The sequence below is a fragment of the Leptidea sinapis genome, chromosome 13, assembly GCF_905404315.1.
Source record: "Leptidea sinapis chromosome 13, ilLepSina1.1, whole genome shotgun sequence".
NCBI classification, from domain to species: Eukaryota; Metazoa; Arthropoda; class Insecta; order Lepidoptera; family Pieridae; genus Leptidea; species Leptidea sinapis.
The window spans coordinates 5,375,960-5,390,926 of NC_066277.1; the positions used below are offsets into that span (position 1 = coordinate 5,375,960).

Consider the following 14,967-nt stretch of genomic DNA (forward strand, 5'->3'; position numbering starts at 1 on the left):
TTTTCTTCTTACTTTATGCCATTCCCCTTTCATAAAGATTCTTTACAAATTTATTTCCCGCAATAATATTAAATTGTAATTTCTATCCTCCATACTTTACGCTTCTATTAGGCACATATTCCCGCTTACATTCACACATTTCGCCCTTGAACTTAGATTAGATACTAACAAGGTAGTTAATATTATGGGTGTTTATTACTAATCGTACTAACTCTTGTTGCCTATTCTTCAGTTCACAAAAAAACCACAGCTATATCAACCGATCATTTCCTTTTAAATCAGCTCTTTATATACTTCAATCAGCTAAATTAAAATAAAAAATCTCTCCACCTTGACGTTGGCCGAATCGTCAACATTCAGTCGACGGAGCCAGTTAATATAAAAAAAAAAGGCGTTGTCCCACCCCTGCTTCACAAACTCACTTCACTTTAGAAGTTTAGGTGTTCGGTGGGGCTTATATTGATGCAAGCTGCGACTGTTTTATTGATTTTAGTTTTCATTAAATACATTTTCATTACAAAAAATTTAACATCATGGGCGATTCCCTAGATGGGAGTGAAAACGCGCCCGAGCAGAATGTAGTTGTCGTGGATTTTCAAAATTTCGCCAACTATCTTCTTCGTGCTGCAACGGTACTTTTGCCGGAAGATGACATAGTACCCCCAGCACTGAAGACGGCTCTTGATGATAAAGTTAATCAAGACTGCATTAAGAAGTTTATCTCAGATCCTCAGGTGTCGTCTCTTCACGTGCAGAGATTTTCATTAAAAGGTAGGCTTTTACATGCAATACAAAGGTACGTCCAATAATTGATGACGTAGTTCTTGCATTTAAAGTAGATGCGATGTCTTATTAGATTTAGAGATACTATTAGCATTACATGAGTCATACCACAATATTTTCATTTTAATAATTTTTAACAGAAGATGATAGTGAACAGCCAACAGAGGGTGAAGAAGAAAAAGAGGCTGTCACTTATCAAATCAGCAATGAGGTAACTATCAATTCTAAATAAAAGTAAAACTATTAAATTCTTAATAACCAAGCATGATTTAATATTTTATTTTTATTAAAGGTACACTTCACATCACCTCGAGTTGCAGCTTTTGTCTGTGTCAAAAGAGGTGCAGTTATTGAAGCTGATAAATCTATCCATAGCCAAATTCGTCTTATTAACCTCTCTGATGGCTCACCTTATGAGACCCTGCATGCTTTTATCAGCAAAACCATGGCCCCATTCTTTAAAAGCTATGTTAAGGAGAGTGGTAGAGCAGACAGGTTAGTTAGTTTTGTTACTATGTACCGAAAGATTAAAAGATAGATATAAACTTTGCATTTAGTGTAGATTTCATCTGGTGAGCTAACTCTAGATTCTTTATTTCATGCAGGTCAAATTTAGATATCAGAATATAATATAATAGTTTATTTTTAAGTTGGGTCTCTTACATATTGAATGCATATCTATACCCAAACTAGGTCAAATTCTCTATGGTGACTAAGCATTAGCTTTACTAAGAGTAACATATCCCATTGAAATTATGTGAACCTGAAAAAATATTTCATAGCATTAGTCATAGATTTCTGCCAGGAGTTTCAAATCAATGTTTTTACACCCTTAGCCTCATGATTGGGCCATATTGTGTGTAAATTTATCTTCTAATGCCTGGGTTGGTTGGAACCAACCCAGGCAGTCCCAGAGAGTTGGGTGCCTTTTTCCAACTGCTTTACGCTTGTAGGATTAGATAATCATAGGCATTTTAACACACATGTTGTGGTTTACCTATGAATGTGTTACATAAAGAATAAAAGAGATATTATAATATCCATAGGGATGGCGATAAGATGGCACCATCAGTGGAGAAGAAAATAGCAGAACTAGAAATGGGGCTTCTGCACCTTCAACAGAATATTGACATCCCTGAAATCACCTTGACTGTTCATCCAGTTGTTGCTACGATCATCAAGAAGTAAGTAGAAGTTCATTTAAAATACCTTAGATCAGCTGTGAAAACTATGAAAAAAATTAAGTTTAGAACTAACCTCTACTTTGATCAATTCCAAATCGCAAGTGTAAGACATAGCTTGTCACACACACTATACTATATTCCTGATCTGTTTTTATTTTATGTCTAACAGCAAAATACTCTTTCTAGAGATATTAATTATCTAATTAATAAGCTTAATTTATTTTGAACTTATATTAATCTTTTGCAGATCATTTTAAAATTTAAACTTAAATTGTTAGTATTGTTGGCTAAAATATCGGCTACTACTATCAGCCAGTACATGCTTCTCAATTTCTGCTGTTGTGCATGATATTATCTTATATTATTTTAAGAACTGGTATATTAGAGGGTATGAGATGTACCACTCATGCAGCTTTGGTATAATGGCTTTTATAGCATACAATTATCCGATTTAGTAGTAAGAATTGGATATGTATAGTGCTCTTTCAATTATATTGTTATTTATTTTTTAATATGTCAGAGCTGCTGATGAAAACCGTAAACCTCGTGTTGCTGATTTTGGAGATAAAGTTGAAGACTCATCATTTCTGAACCAATTACAAAATGGTGTGAACCGGTGGATCAAAGAAATTCAGAAAGTAAGATATGCATTTTATATATGGATCTTTTTTATTTATTTATTTGGAATAACAAACAGAATAAAATACATATATAATAATGAGAGGAGGTGAAAATATAACTCACTACACAACTACTATTAACAGATTACTTTTAAATATATAATATTACTATATGTTTGGGTAAAAGGATATTTACTATATAATATATTGCAAAATAACAATGTTCATTAGATGTTTCCTTTAATCATATGTTAACTTAAACTAACAATATCACTTGGACTATGAAATTTTTTGTCATACCGACTTACTTTACTACTACTACTTTTTGTTTGATGGATCTCAACTCATTTCAATTTAAAATATAATAAAATAATACATTACTTACTTTTTCTTATTTAAGGTGACAAAATTAGATCGTGACCCATCAAATGGCACAGCTCTTCAGGAGATCTCATTCTGGCTCAATTTGGAAAGGGCCCTTCATCGCATTCAGGAGAAGAGAGAGAGTGTTGAAGTGAGTATTTTTGTAAACATTATAACAAAATTTTATTTATCTATCTTATTAATTTTTGGTCAATAAAGTTTATATTTAAATATTTTATTATAAGTAACTAACTGACCCGACAGATGTTGTTCTGTATATAATAAATAAAATAGGTAATGTTTTTTATGAAATTGTCATTAATATATCATAACTTGATGTTATGATATATTACCACCATAAAAAAGCAATCATAAAAAATGCACCCTGTTGTTGTAATGAAAGTGTTTCTCAGCTGCTAAGAAAGTTATAAAAATATAGAAAGATATAAAAATTCTAATTAGTTATTCATCTTTATCATCTTTCAATTTGATGTCTGTACGACAAATCTAAGGAAAACAAAATTGTTGTTTTTATTTAATTCCAAGCATTTTCATATTTATTCACCTTTTAAACCTTCTCTGGACTTCCACAAAAAATTCAAGACTAAAATTAGCCAAATTAGTCCAGCCGTTCTCGAGTTTGAGCGAGACTAACGAACAGCAATTCATTTTTATATATACAGATTTAAAATGTTATAAAAATTGAATCATAAATAAAGTTTTAATTTCAAAATGTAGACTCACAAACTAAGTTCAAAAGTTTAACCAACACCGTCTTCATGTTTCATTGTAAGTTAGCTATACTGAATAAACTCACTACCCGCAATATATAATTCATACTTAAACACAAGTATGGAAAAATCAAAACTACAATCTGTAGCTTGATAAATTTAGCAACTTAAAGATAAACAGAGTTAGCAAATATTTGTAATCTGTAAGTTGTACTCTTTTGGAATTTTTTGTGTATAGTTGGCTCAATATAAATTCTGTTACAGGTGGCTCTGACTCTTGAAATTTTGAAATATGGCAAGCGTTTTCATGCCACTGTGTCATTTGATACAGACACTGGTCTCAAGCAAGCCCTTGCTACTGTGTCTGACTACAATCCATTGATGAAAGACTTTCCTATCAATGACCTCTTGAGTGCTACGGAATTGGACAGAATCAGGTAAATTTGCTATAAAAAAGTGTCAAATATGAACTCAATTATACCTGTATTTAATAATGATATGATAGCTTTGTAACCACTCCAAAACACTTATAATAGTGTAATGTATAGGTCTTAAATTTATTTTATTTTTAACCAACTTCAAAAAAGGAGGAGATTCTCAATTCGTCGGTATGTTCTTTTTTTTATGTTTGCTACCTCAAAACTTTCTACTGGGTGAAACTATTTTGATAATTCTTTTTTATTTGAAAGCTGGTGCTTCCCGTGTGGTTCCATTGTAATTTGGTCCAGATCTGACAATGGTATCCATGAGAAAACCATAAATGTCTTAAAGTAGCATAGTGGATGATAAATTTACGAATGACTCAATATCTCGCCAACCCATTTCGATGATTCTTTTTTTTATTGGAAAGGATATACTTCACAAGTAGTTTGGTGAGAGTTTGGTTGGGTTCTGATTATGGAATCCATGACAAAGTAACATAACTCTTCATTTCTTAGGAATTAAAGATACTCGACCGAATCTTTTTTATGGTATTAGGATATTTAAGTTACCTACCGTAACGTAGTTATTGTCAAGTAGTTATCGTAGTCGAATATGATGACCAATGGAACTCCTTAACAACTTACAGTAAGGGTGCGATCTGTGGCAGAATTTCTAACTGTCTGTAATCAAATTGCAAAGCGCTTACGTTCATTGCTGCATTGAAATTTTTTGTATACCTACACATATTTTGATAAATCCTTTGTTAGGTAATGTACTTCAGATTAACTAAAAATAAAAAAATAAAAATAACATTTTAACAAAAAAACAACCGACTTCAAAAACACTATTCCCAAACAATAGATATAATATGCACTAAAAAGTATAAAAATAATTGCGTATTTTTATACAATCTAATTCTAGTTACGATTATTGTAATTTTTGGAGTCGGTGTCAACCAAGTTTGTAACTACATACATTATTATAGTAATGATGTGAGGAGGCGAGAGCGGGTCATGGCGGAAGGACACCGATTCCAAAAATAATAATAATCGTAACTAGAATTAGACTAATTAATTAGATTGTATAAAAATACGCAATTATTTTTATACTTTTTAGTGCACATTATACCTATTGTTTTGGAATAGTGTTTTTGAAGTCGGTTGTTTCTTTGTTAATTTAATTTTATTTATTTAAATTGGCTTTACTTACGATTTACTCTTCACCCCCCGCCCTATCACTGCGCGATTCGAGCTCAAATTCGTAGTGCTAGACAGGATGTGATCGCGTACTCACTACACTCACCCTTATAAAAGATCTCCGAATGGTCTGAACCTAGTCAGCACCAATACCAATGAATCATGAGTAAAGCTGATTAAATAAATATTTAGTACTTGTTTTAACTGTATACCTTACAGAAGCCACAATTTGCAAACTGCATTTCAAAACATTGAGATTTGTTATTGTTATTTGCATATGTAGTTCTTGTCTTTAACTTTATACCGTAAAGAAGCTTGGCTATGGCAAAAATGTGCAACCTGCTCTTCAAAGCATTGAGATTTGCAAATTTTGCTCATCCAACTCTTAGGATGGTAACTCTCTTGTGATTCTTCTTGATTCTTGAAGATTACTGAATATACTTATTACTAGGTGACATCATGTGTTTCTATAAAACGGTGGCATCTTAACTATTGGGAATCTCTTAATCTATTAGCCAGATTATATAATTTACATTAGGAAAAGACCTACAAAAATCTGTCTACTAATATTTTTTATTCCATGGTGTCTTAAGTTTTATTTATATTACACAGATTGGCAGTACAGCAAATATTTTCCCATTTACGAAAAATTCGTTCAACCAAATACCCAATCCAAAGAGGACTACGTCTTGTTGAAGCTATATCCAGAGATCTAGGACAGCAACTATTAAAGGTAAATAATAAGTAGTTTTATACAGTGAACGCATTTAAAAGAATTTGTTGTGCACTCTGTCTTTTCGCTTCTTATAGGTGGAATGGAACCATGGAATGTAAATTGGTTGCATTCATGTATGAATGGCTTTGCCCGGTGTATGGACCAAATGGTCTGTAATATGATAGAGCGCTTGTATTGAAATAAATAAATACATGTCTAACTGTTATCACCGTCTCGAGCATGAAACAACTGTTTTGCCTATTTACGATTTAAGAACTTTATTTCTCAGAAGAATATTACAATATTCACTTATAGAGAAAATATATTCTTACTACTATATAATATGTGAGCCGTGAGAATATAATATATCGATTATTTTTTCTTGTTTAACTATAAATGTTAACAAAGTAAGTAAAGTGGAAAAAAACAGTAAACACACACTAGATGAAACACCTCAAAAGAAATAACTATACAAATTATAATCTAAAGAACATTCATAAATAAGTTACCTACACTACTCTAATGAATATCAACTAAAGACACAATAATGAATACAATAATACAAGAACTTTAGTGAATTATGCAATCGAGCGGCGCAATGCGCATGCGCAGACCGCAATTTGTAAATATTATAAAGCTGTGACTACACTGCAGCAACAATTATTCATTAATTTATTTTTAAACCGTAAATATTTTTTATTTATATTTTTAAATGTGTTCTTTTAATATTTTTTAAAAAGTATTTAAGCTTTTCATTTCTATAATATCTTTGGGGAGGCTGTTGTAAAGTTTCGCCCCTTCAATTTTTTTTCCGTAATTAGTTCTAGGTGTTTTTAAATACATATTATATGCTTGTCGAGTTATCCTTTTTTGTGTTTGGAATGTGTTTGTAAATGTCACTTGGGAATGTATGGCTTTAGATAGAATTTTCCTAATAAGAACACACGTTTTATACTTATAGAGTTGAGAAACATTCATGATTTCGGTATCTTGGTAAATTTTTGCGGATGGTGTTAAGGAATTATATCGGAACAGTGATTTAATAATTTTATTTTGTGCTATCTGTAGCGGTTGTAAATTTGTCTTTGACGCAGTTCCCCAAACTTCAATTAAATAATCTAAGTGACACTTGACCATAGAATTATAAATAGTGAAATGCACTTGCCTTGGGAAGCATCGTGCAATGCCACGTACTGCACCAGTAAGTGATGTTAAGTTTTTACGAATATATTCTATCGCATATATTTTCATGTGAGTTTGCTATCAAGTATCAGACCGAGATATTTTTCTTCTTTTCTCACCATTGATGGTCAAGTTATTATGGCTTCCAATTTGTTTGTTTTTTGCTGTGTATAATATGTAGTTTGTTTTAGATGTATTTATAGTAAGTAAGTTACATTGTAGCCAGGTGTGTAGTAGATCCAAATCATGTTGTGCTTGTTCTATTATTGTTGTTATAGTATTACCAAAGTAAAATAGACTTGTATCATCAGCATACAGCGTGATATCTCCATTTAGGACGATTTTATGTATGTCATTTATATAGACTAGAAATAATAATGGGTCGAGAATAGAGCCCTGAGGAACGCCACATGTGATGAGTTGGGGTAAAATCTCAACTCCATTAATTTTAACTATTTGATATCGGTTTGTCAGATATGATTTGAACATTTTAAATGCAGAACCAGAAACACCAATGTTTTTTAATTTTGTTAGAATGATTTCGTGGCTTACCGTGTCAAATGCTTTTTTTAAGTCTATGAATATTCCTAATGATATTTTCTTTTGATCAATGCCAAGTTTAATTTTTGTTACTAAGTCAATTGTTGCTGCAAGAGTATTAGAATTAGAACGAAATTCATATTGTTTTTTGAAAAGAAAATTTGTAGATGTAAGAAATCCATTGAGTCGATTATGTAGTATTTTCTCAAATATTTTTGATAAGATAAGAAGTACAGATATTGGACGGTAATTACTGGGATCCATTTTGTCACCGGACTTGTAAACAGGAATGACTTTTGCTATTTTAAGGGAATCTGGAAATTTCCCTACATTTAAGCATCTATTGATGCAGTGAGTTAATTTTTCACCTATAACGTCTTTTACACATTTGATCACTTTTGTACTCATGCCGTCTATGCCAGTGCTAGTGTTTGTATCAAGGTTGTCAATAATTTTGACTACTTCTTCTGTAGTGGCAGGAGTCAGATAAGATAGTCTAATTTTATATTCTTGTGCATTGTTTAAGAAAATCATAGGTTCTTTACATAGTTTTGAGTTTAGAATTTTATTGGCAAGTTCAATATATTATAGAAAAATGAATTAAAGCATTCACATACTTCTTTTGATTCAGTGATTTGACCTGAAGATGTATTTAGTTTTAAAGGAATATATTTTTTAATCTTGTTATTTATTATATTATTAGCCAAACTATTTATCAGTTGCCACATTTTCGTGGAGTTTTTCTCACATTTCTTAAAAGCATTTAAATAATATTGACTTTTAGTTTGTTGAATATTTTTATGGACTAGACTCTTGCTGCACAAACTCTCTTTTAAGGTTCTCATCTTCTGGTGCTTGTTTTAGAGAATGCCACAGGAAACCTTTTGTTTATTGACAATCAGTTTTCTGTTGATCCAATCTTTGCTCAGGGGGATTCATCACTTTGGTCTTTATTTGTTTGTTTTCAGTTATAGCTTGCAACAGGATAGTTTCCAATAAAGTATATTCATCACTTAAGTTTGTAGTGGTATTGGTTTTAACAGTATTGTATAAGTTATTAAAATCAATTGCTTCGTACTTTGTCCGTGAGGGCCGCTCAGGTGTGATTATTTTTATAATATTATATAATTTATAACTTTAAAAAAATTCTATTCAAATTAAAATTATTATCAAATTGTGGCATGTTCGTGGTATTTTCATTTGTATGTAATTCACAAACATGTGTTTCTCATCACTTCAGGATCGAATTGATACACTTTTCAAAAATGAGCGTAGTACTGTATTTATATGGGATACAAATTGATTTAATAATATTATTACTATAGGTGCTTGGTACACGGCGTCTAATGCACATTCCGTTCGAAGATTTCGAGAGGGTAATGACGCAGTGTTTCGAGGTGTTCTCCTGTTGGGATGATGAGTATGAGAAACTACAAGGCCTTCTGAGGTTAGTAGCAACATAATTGTTTAAAAGCCTAAGATAGAATTTTCTACAAAAATTATCTAACTATATTAACGAAAGATAGAAATATTGTCATGTCATATTAATTGTAATTTTTATACCTTTTTTGTTTTAATTTTTGACTTGTTAATAGTTTGTCATTTAGGGATTTTGTAAATATTTAAGTTTACTGTATAATAATGTTTATAGGAAAGTATTAAATTATTCATTTGAATGCTAATTAACGAAGTGTAACATATACGAAATATATAGCAATTAATTAAAAATAACTGTCCATTACAGAGATATAGTGAAGAAGAAGCGAGATGAACATCTGAAGATGGTGTGGCGCGTGTCTCCATCACACAAGCGGCTGCAGATGCGGATGGAGCACATGAGGAGGTTCCGCAGGCATCACGAACAATTACGAACTGTTATGATCAGGGTAACGTTGACATATTAATGGACCGCTCTAACGACCATGATCTCTTGAACGGTTTGCAGCTTGTTATTTACTGACCTGTTATCGTAAATGTGTATGTATATAGGGTGTTCCAATAAGGACTTGACAACTTTTTTCAAAATAAAATGAAAATATAAGATATTTCAAAAACTTTACTATCGGGTTGTAGTAGATTCAAAACATTTATGAATGGAACTCGACTTCGCTTGCATGGCCACCGTGGGCACGTTTGTTGATTCGTTGGACCCACATCACACAACGAATATGTAGACTCAAACTTTTTCACTAAACTTATTATTACCCATAGGTACATATACTAGGTCGTAATGTCGCCCTAGTACATATACTAGGGCGACATTACAACCGAAAAGCGGCGTTAACGCTCTTAAAGTAGCGGCCACTGATGATGATTATTGAAAAGGTTATGTCTATTGAATAAACTGACAGTGACAGTTCGATGTTAAGTGAGAAGGTGTGTTCACAAACTAAATTCAAAATTCCTATTGGAAAACCCCGTATATATACATATATATATAATGTTATCAAGATTATTGAAAGTAATCATGACAATCATTTTTACAAAGCATATCTACGTCCTATAAAAAATAATTAGTTTGCTTAATTTACAATGCAATTGTTTTTAACTAAATCAGGCCGAGCGAAACACAACTAGCATTAGCATAGCATACGAGAGGTAATAATAGTTAATTAATTATTATTATTAATAGACCATTGAAAAAAACTTTAAAAAAATATGGTGCACAGTTATAGTAGAATTGATGAAATTTATATATATATTTTTTTATTTAATATTAAGAATATACCTACTACCAACTCACAAATGGCCTAACATACGACTTACTGACTAATAAAACATAGATTGCTAAATTTTCACACATGCAATAGTAATGAACAGCAGAGGGGCAGGAATTATCACAATTACAAGTATTATCTCATTTGTAACCTAACGAATACAAAGAAATAATAACTTTACAATAATTTTAGATGCAAATACATTGATTATAATAATTATTATCTGTATAACATATCTGTTTTAAACGAACAGTGATTTTTTTAATTTCTAGGATTTGTTAAGGATGTATAGTAATACTAGATTGGTGTATTACATAGAATATACTTGTGACGAGTCATGTGTTTGACCCAGGTGCTCCGCCCCCGCGCGACCCCGGCCGCAGAGCACGGTGGCAGCGGAGAGACGGTCCAGCCGATGTCGCTCCCCATGGACGCTGCTGACGCCAACGCTATCGCTGAGGTCATTATTATACTCTTAAAAGGAATAAAGATCTGATTACCTAAAGTTAGAAAGATTAGAGTACACAAATGTTGCGACCGCTAGATTAGTGTGCTTCAGTTATTTTCACAGCAGCATCATGTCGCACGGTATTTTTATGGGGTCATGCTGCTGACATTGATATAGTGTTTGATCTGCAAAAGAGAGCTGTTCGTGCTCTATATATCAGCTTGGTTATAGACAGTCTCTCAAAGAAAAATTTAAAGAAATAAATATTATGATTGTTCATTGTCAGTACATATATGAAAGTATACGTTCACAAAAATCATCACATTTTCATTATTATAATACTAGAAATAAGGGATTGCTTGTAACTAATTCTAGTAGGCTTCATAAGATGCATAATAGCTTAAAGGGTAAATGTATACACTTTTATAATAAAGTCCCAGCCACTGTTCAGGCATTATCTATAAATAAATTTAAATGTTTCATTAAAAAAAGGGCTCTGTCGTAAATCCAATTACTCCACAGCTGAATATCTAAGTGATCGGACAACCTGGGATTAGATTATGATTATTTTATAGCAATAGCAATGAGAGTACAATATTGTATAGTTTTATTAAAAAGAGCTCAAACAAAGAATGCTGGGAGAGTTTCTTGCTCCGCTTCTCTCTCAGAGCGCCAACTGTTATCGAAGCGGTAGTAGTATCTAGTATATTAGAAATTATATCAAAAAGTTCTAAAGGAATCAATTTTGAGAAAACAAATAATATTATAAAGATAGGGAAGAATAATATAAGAAAGATAACTCATCAGCTCACATCTGTGTGAATTATTATTGATATATCAAAAACTACAAAGTTATATATTTCATTTCAATTTTTTACTCAATTCCTTGATGGATTCAGTTTTTAAGTATAGATGTCGTTTACAAAATTGATATATTATATCCTTTTTTCGAATTGATCGTCATTCAATAATGTGTGATTTAGGTGAACCTGGCGTATGAGAATGTTAAGGAAGTTGAATGCTTGGACATTTCCCGCGAAGGTGTGGACGCTTGGGAGGCAGCAGTGCGCAGATATGAGGACAGAATCGGTAAGTATTTAATATACAAATAAGTTCCCGACATCATTCATTAATTTTTACCAAAAGTTCAAGGCAATCCTTGTTCTATTCGTATTGCAAAAATGTTTTTATGTATAGAGAAGTGTATTCCTTTCTTGGGAGAATGTTTTACCTTTTGGGAGTGGCACTATGCTTAAACCAGCATGATAGGAGAACATAAAAACTGAGAATTTCTTCTTAAGTATAAATAATGCTTTGTTTATTTAATAATTTGGATGTTATATCATATAAGTTGTGCCTATATTAAATTCATAAAGATTTACTATAAATTTTTGATAGTTTTGGTGGTAATAAGTGTGTTTTCCTATTATCGTGCGCAAAGTTCGATTTTGCTCATGCATTTAAGTTCGCAAAGTACCCCTTTCCCACACGTGGACAAGAGCGTGCGGGAATGTAGCTGAGCATGCGGGAATGTAGTTGAGCATGCGAGAATTAGCTGAGCATGCGAGAATGTAGCTGAGCATGCGAGAATGTAGCTGAGCATGCAGGAATGTAGCTGAGCATGCGAGAATGTAGCTGAGCATGCGAGAATGTAGCTCAGCATGCGAGAATGTAGCTCAGCATGCGGGAATGTAGCTGAGCATGCGGGAATGTAGGTGAGCATGCGGGAATGTAGCTGAGCATGCGAGAATGTAGCTGAGCATGCGAGAATGTAGCTCAGCATGCGGGAATGTAGTTGAGCATGCGAGAATTAGCTGAGCATGCGAGAATGTAGCTGAGCATGCGAGAATGTAGCTGAGCATGCAGGAATGTAGCTGAGCATGCGAGAATGTAGCTGAGCATGCGAGAATGTAGCTCAGCATGCGGGAATGTAGCTGAGCATGCGGGAATGTAGCTGAGCATGCGGGAATGTAGCTGAGCATGCGAGAATGTTTAAGAGTGTACGAGCGATTCCAAGGTGTACACTCGCGCGCCATCTCTGGCACTCTCTTCGCTCTTGCTCGCGCCGGTTTGTTTACATCTTTGTCGTCTGGAATGGACCTGTAAACCGTGCGTGTCCCCCCCCCGTTCCAATTATTCAAAATGATTGTAGTGGCCGAACTTTCCGCAACTTAATAGGAAAAATAGTATACGATAGTCGTGCTCGTATCGTCATGTACTACTGTGTCGCAGACCGCGTCGAGACCCGCATCACGGCTCACCTCCGCGACCAGCTGGGCACGGCCAAGAACGCCAACGAGATGTTCCGCATCTTCTCGCGGTTCAACGCGCTGTTCGTGCGCCCGCACATCCGCGGCGCCATCCGCGAGTACCAGACGCAGCTCATCCAGCGCGTCAAGGACGACATCGAGACGCTCCACGAGAAGTTCAAGGTCAGGCTGTTACCAACTACCAATTCTGTTATGTATTTTTTATTACAACCGTTCCTACGTTGCAAGAAATCATCGTATACGACCCATATACCCGAATGGTTAGTGACCCTGACTACTAAGCTAGAAGTCCCGGGTTCGAATCCAGGTAGGTGCAATCATTTATATGATGAATATGAATGTTTGTTTCCGAGTCATGGATATATCGAGTCATATGTATTCATGTATGTTTAAATGTCTTGTACCCATAGTACAGGCAATGCCTAGTTTGGGGCAAGATAAATTGTGTAAAAGTGTGTCAAGATTATATTAAATATATCGTCATCAGGAAAAAACCAACACACACCCGCGAAGTAATTCACAGGTTGTGCATGAAATTACCAGTACGCTATATCGTATTTTTATTCTCGTTTTGTATATTTTTTATATTTACCTTAGAACTCCGTCGTTACTAACCGATTTTAATTAATTAAAATGTTTTTAAATTATATTAATTTGTTCATTCCGTAGCTATGAAGTTATCTGGATAAATGAGACTTGACATCTTATGTCTCAAGGTGACGAGCGCAATTGTGGTGCCGCTCAGAATTATTTGGTTTTTCAATAGTCTTGAGCGGCACTGCATTGTAATGGGCAGGGTGTATCAATTACTATCAGCTAAACGTCCTGCTCATCTTGTTCATAATTTTTTTTAAAGAAATGATTTGATTTTTTAAAGGGTGTCTGCCGCTGTTCCTCTTGTCGGTGGCGGTGCCGTCAGCAGATCACACCACACCGATCACTTATTCTCTTCTATCTTCTGCTTTTCCTGAATAGCTTTCACTTTTCACTACTGCTTCTTCTCTCCCTTCTTCTCCTTTTTCACTGTCGAGTCGGAACTAGAACTAACTAGAAATTTCCAATATCATTTCCAGTATCGAACCTGGGTCTACAGCGTGTGAAGTAAACACTTTTCCGCTGAGCTACGAGTATGTTGAACTACAAGCTGTCGAAATTATCAATGCCTTGTCAACTCTCGTCATGTCAACGTCGAAGCGTTGCTACGCTATTAACATCAATATCAACTATTTGTAGGTCCAATATCCACAATCGAAGTGCAGTAGACTGTCGCTGGTACGAGACCTGCCTCCGGTCGCCGGCTCTATCATCTGGGCCAAGCAGATTGATCACCAACTCACCGCCTATCTGAAGAGAGTCGAAGATGTTCTTGGTAAATATTCATATAATAATTCTCTTCTGTTATCAACTCAGATATTTTATACATATTTTACATTGACACACGTTTTCGATTCACTTTTAAGTTATGCGAGGGAGTATGTGCATATACTGCCTTTGAACAATTGTGTTATTTTTCGATTCTTTTCACCTACTCAATAATGCACGACATACCTACCTAACATTTTTAATGCTATTAATCCTGTGTGCTAACTTTATTACAGCTTACTTAACGGTGGTCTCATGCCGTTGCCATATGGCAACGTGAGTATACAGGACCTTGCCTGATTTTAATGAAAACTAAAACTATCGTATTTTTGGAATAAATTATTTTTAGATCCCGTTGTGTTCAATGAATACAGTGTATATACACTCGCTCGTTGAGTGTCGCTTATATACAAAGAATTTCTGGGAAGTAATA

At 33.8% G+C, this 14,967-nt stretch overlaps 1 protein-coding gene across 5 annotated transcripts in view; it reads left to right on the forward strand.

Moving 5' to 3' along the window:
* Window positions 1-421: 421 nt before the first annotated feature.
* Window positions 422-14,967, forward strand: part of LOC126967435 (dynein heavy chain, cytoplasmic) — a 104,214-nt gene continuing 89,668 nt past the window's right edge. For all 5 annotated transcript variants that reach the window (XM_050811893.1, XM_050811891.1, XM_050811895.1 and 2 more), the window contains exons 1-14: window positions 422-771; window positions 924-994; window positions 1,076-1,278; window positions 1,830-1,967; window positions 2,488-2,605; window positions 2,988-3,101; window positions 3,946-4,118; window positions 5,913-6,033; window positions 9,063-9,184; window positions 9,482-9,623; window positions 10,807-10,914; window positions 11,886-11,991; window positions 13,135-13,334; window positions 14,406-14,541. In XM_050811893.1, coding sequence (XP_050667850.1) covers window positions 534-771; window positions 924-994; window positions 1,076-1,278; window positions 1,830-1,967; window positions 2,488-2,605; window positions 2,988-3,101; window positions 3,946-4,118; window positions 5,913-6,033; window positions 9,063-9,184; window positions 9,482-9,623; window positions 10,807-10,914; window positions 11,886-11,991; window positions 13,135-13,334; window positions 14,406-14,541 — 1,990 coding nt within the window. In that variant the 5' untranslated portion in view covers window positions 422-533. The remainder of the gene's footprint in view (window positions 772-923; window positions 995-1,075; window positions 1,279-1,829; window positions 1,968-2,487; window positions 2,606-2,987; window positions 3,102-3,945; window positions 4,119-5,912; window positions 6,034-9,062; window positions 9,185-9,481; window positions 9,624-10,806; window positions 10,915-11,885; window positions 11,992-13,134; window positions 13,335-14,405; window positions 14,542-14,967) is intronic.